This window comes from Porites lutea, chromosome 12 (genome assembly GCF_958299795.1).
Source record: "Porites lutea chromosome 12, jaPorLute2.1, whole genome shotgun sequence".
Classification (NCBI taxonomy): Eukaryota; Metazoa; Cnidaria; class Anthozoa; order Scleractinia; family Poritidae; genus Porites; species Porites lutea.
In genome coordinates, this window is record NC_133212.1 from 404,937 (window position 1) to 409,083 (window position 4,147).

The 4,147-nt window shown below is 40.3% G+C and overlaps 1 protein-coding gene across 1 annotated transcript in view; it reads right to left on the reverse strand.

Moving 5' to 3' along the window:
* Positions 1 to 576: 576 nt before the first annotated feature.
* Positions 577 to 4,147, reverse strand: part of LOC140921252 (tetratricopeptide repeat protein 4-like) — an 8,603-nt gene continuing 5,032 nt past the window's right edge. The window contains exons 6-9 of the mRNA XM_073371236.1: positions 3,606 to 3,749; positions 2,685 to 2,857; positions 1,957 to 2,124; positions 577 to 1,512 (exon numbers count right to left, since the gene is read on the reverse strand). Of these exons, the coding sequence (XP_073227337.1) occupies positions 1,416 to 1,512; positions 1,957 to 2,124; positions 2,685 to 2,857; positions 3,606 to 3,749 (582 nt within the window). The 3' untranslated portion in view covers positions 577 to 1,415. The remainder of the gene's footprint in view (positions 1,513 to 1,956; positions 2,125 to 2,684; positions 2,858 to 3,605; positions 3,750 to 4,147) is intronic.

Here is a 4,147-nt window from a genome sequence, read left to right on the forward strand (position 1 = left end):
TCGAGCTTTGCTTTGTTGAATTCGTCACGGTGACTCAACTCGGTGACAGGGGATGAAACAGGACTAACGTCCCAATTGATATCAGCCCCTTCATTACCCACCCAGCCCATGAAAAGTTGTACCACACCACCGGGGTCTACGCCCCCTACTCTTTACACACAGCAGGGTGGGTTCTGTTAAGTTCCACAAGAATCAGAACAGTGAAAGAGCTGTGAGACGGGGCCTATGGTTTTTCGTTCTTATCCGAGAAGACTAGAATGTCTAACCATTTGTAAATGTCACAGCAAAGACAGCACCTTATTCTGAAGATTCTGGGTGTTGCTCCGGCTGGGGTTCGAATACGCGACCTCTCGCTCGGCAGACCCGCGCTTAACCAATTGAGCTAACCGGGCAGCGGTTGTCTTAGGAAAAATAATTTTAATAAACGTTCGAAAAAATATTTGACGATGGAGTTGGTTAGAAAAAAGGTACATTATTTAGATTGAATTTCTTCCGCCAAAAACTGTTTGGTGGATTTGACATTGGGCACCCATACCGCCGGAAGTTATTCCGGTTCCTATGACATGAATTACTTAGCTGCATTACCAATCCCTCGCCCTTTGATGGGATCTAACAATCGAAGAATTACCATTTTATTAGGTTCCTGTTTCATAAAGCAACCATGGATACTGAATGCTAGTCCATCATATGGTATCTCTCGTATTATGTAAGGTTTCTGAAAACCGAAATACCCGAGGAAACCTCTCGGAGCAAAGAAGAAAGCCCATAACAAATGCCATCTGCATATGGCGTCGAAGCTAGGACTTGGACCCAGGCCACATCGATGTGCGGCGATTGCTCTAACAACCATGCAACCCTTGCTACCCTTAACGTTTCCCTGAAATTTGTTCACCCGCAAAACCAGGCAAATTCAGCCTGCGGGCATTTATAGAAATCAAACACTAAAGGAAGCTCGTTTAATTCGGTTCTATGCCATAAACGGAGTTCCAGGTTACTTCATAAAGAAGAATGAAGCCCCTCGATAGTCTTGGGATCATACTAAGGAGCCGGTATATGCAGCTTTTTGTTGCACAAAGAGCTATTTCAAAATTGCCGCGTGCGTTCGGACAACGATAGTAGTATGTGTTTGCACTTCCCACAGATCATAACACTGTTTGGTTAAGGTAGAGGGCTACAGTTCTGCCAAAGGGCAAAACGGCTAAAGGGAATAGGTGATGATGCAGATCACACAGTTACTAGTAATGTAGTTTAAAGGCAAGTTACTGGAATGTTCTGTTGCAGGAGCTATGAGTACGTACTGAAACAGTTATTTACTCCGATTTGGTTGCTGTTTCTTTCAAAATGTATGGAAAGTGTGGTGGAGCAAACAGGACGCGAAGAAGTAGTGGATATTTGACAGTAGTTAACCAGTGAAGTCATCGCTCAACTTGGTAGCGCTGTAGATATATTGTTCTGAAAGAAGACTCCTTGCTTAGGATGATGAATGAGGGTGTTCGTTCCCTCACCAGCAACCTGGACACAGAAAAAAGTAAAATAAAACATTTTAGCCACAAGATAGTACTTTTAGGTTTTTCTTTAGGGAATTAAGAAAAGTTGTCGATTTATACATATATATGACCTGTTTTTACACCTTACAGGCACAACTATGACAGAGCGTTTTTACAATAAAATTGCGGCCACGTTGATCTTCCAAACGAATCCTGTGGGAGTTGAACTCTTTCCTTTGTAAACGCTTTCTTTTGCTCCAAAAAATCTGCATAGATGCTGGCCACGTGATTGAAAACGCTGTATAGCTATCGAATCACCTTCGTGTAGCATTTGTAAATTACAGGAAACACATGTAAGTGTGGAGCATCTCAGTCAACAAATCAGTTGTTATTAGAGGTTGGATTGTAAAGAGAACATACAGGAGACCCCTGTATATACTTAAAGTAAAAATTACTTCATTCAAGATACCTTGAGTCCGAGAGAACATCTTTAAGACATTTATTATTCTTCACCAAACACAGCTTTTCACTAGAAGCGTCTTCGAAATAAACTTCCAGACTTTCTGGCTTGTATTTCTTTTCTACATCCCAAGGAGGAGATTCAACTTCAAACATGGTATGTAAGTGGTCTGATATCCTGAACGCAACAGTGAGAGAAATTTCTCAGACTGGTAAGACCAACAAAGGCATTGAAATCACCACTTTGATTAGGGTTTGGAAAAGTGAGCATAATTACCAGAAATATTATTCGAACTTTGGCCTTAAATTAAGACGAGATATAGTACACTGTAAAGAATCTTTCATTTGACATCTTGTGACCACGAAATAAGTTTAAAATACTCCTTACGCCTCGCTCTTTTCCAGTCTAGGGATTTGTTTTTTAAATACTGTATAAGAGAAAAACACCTTCTCGTGTTTGACATATGACAAGTCGGTGTTTGGTATCAGATAAAACACACCTTCTCGTGTTTGATATATCACTTCTGGGTGTTTGGACATCGTATGAAACAGTTTTCCTCGTGTTTCATGTATTACATCTCTTATCTTCTCTTGTCATTGAAGAAATAAAAAAATCATAGTCTTCTTTCACTTAAACTGTTACGGGTATGAACAACAGCTGTTCAGTTAGATTGCAATTTTCTGTTTTGAGCTAACGAAATTAAGATTGGCCCTTTTTACAACTTAACGACAAGTTACCTGTCGTTCTCGTTAAATGAAGATATTAAGTCTGTTTGATTAAATTCCGGGTAAACAAACAACACAGGCCAATGAAGAACTCCGTCCGTGTCCAGATGAACCTTAACATCCAAACCACCATCAGATATAGACCTGGTAAGATCGTCTTGGTGTTCCAGATGGACTCCTCGATCCTAAGAAAACCAGAAAAAAAATTCATACCGTATTTACTCGATTAAACGCTGGTTGGGGAACTTTGCGCCAGACTGTAGTATGGTGCAGTTTATAAGTAATGAAGTAATGACTGAGTAATGATGCCCCCAGATGTGAATCGCAGTCTGGAGGCGAGGCATGAAGTCGGACATGCTTTTAGGCGCTCCTTACACGAAACTTAAGATCACGTTTCGTTACTTAGACTATAACTACTTATACCGTAAAATGAGTCAAGTAATTGCAGTACTTTTATTTTTGTAATAAGTTCTTAAAGGCTCTTGTCTTGTCCTGCCTAGATTAGCTTAACGGCTATTTCCGGGACATCCAATATTGTAAACTTTATCTTTTAGTTAATGAATAAATTTCTGTTGTTGTTGTTGTTTATGCGATCAGAAAGTGGAAAAAAAGTACAAAAAGTGCCTCCTCCCTGTACGAACAGTGTGTGGGTTCTTTAACGTCGCACAGAATTTATAAGCCCAAAATTGTGAGACGGTGCCTGCGGTTTTATCGCGCTTATCCGAGAAGACTAGAAAGTCTAACCGCTTGTTGTAGATGTCATTACAAAGGCAGCATTTACTCCTCAGTTATTTATAGACCCTGAGTGTTGGTCAGGCTGGGGTTTGAAGCAGAAGCCTCCCACCCAGCAGACCAACACTTATCTGATTAAGCTGTAACCAGGCAACGGTTGCTATTGATATAGCTTGCTATTGGCAATGCATTAATTTGTACCTTGACAGCTGATAACAATGCCTCTACTTTAGACTTCTCTTTCTTTTCTTTTATCATGGCTTTTCGTTGATCTCTTTGGACCCTCTTTTGCTCAGCAACTGATTTGTTTCTTAAATCTAAAAGCTTTTTGTTTACAGGTTCAATCTGTTTTCAGTTAAAGAAACATCTAGTGATGGCAAAAAACTTAGGTTATTCCTAAAATAACCTGATTTCTGTTAAAACACTCTAAATGGAAGTAACATGTACATCTTCCAATGCAAGCTACAGAAGAACTTACCTAGGGGATGTATACATGTGTGCATGGAGATAGGAAAATGAAACTGTGGGGAGGGGGGAAGGGATGCGGTTAGGTATGGTTATTCACATACTTTGGCTTATTAGATCCAATGCCCTTTTATAGAAGTAAGTGAGATTCCAAAATACTGTGCCAATGAAAGTAGAAACAAGAGCTGCAAGAAAGGTATGAAGCCACAAAGGTATTGAGCCAAGGTGGGTGGGGTTGTATTTATGTCCACAGAGGGGGAGGGTGCAACAGTGTTGTA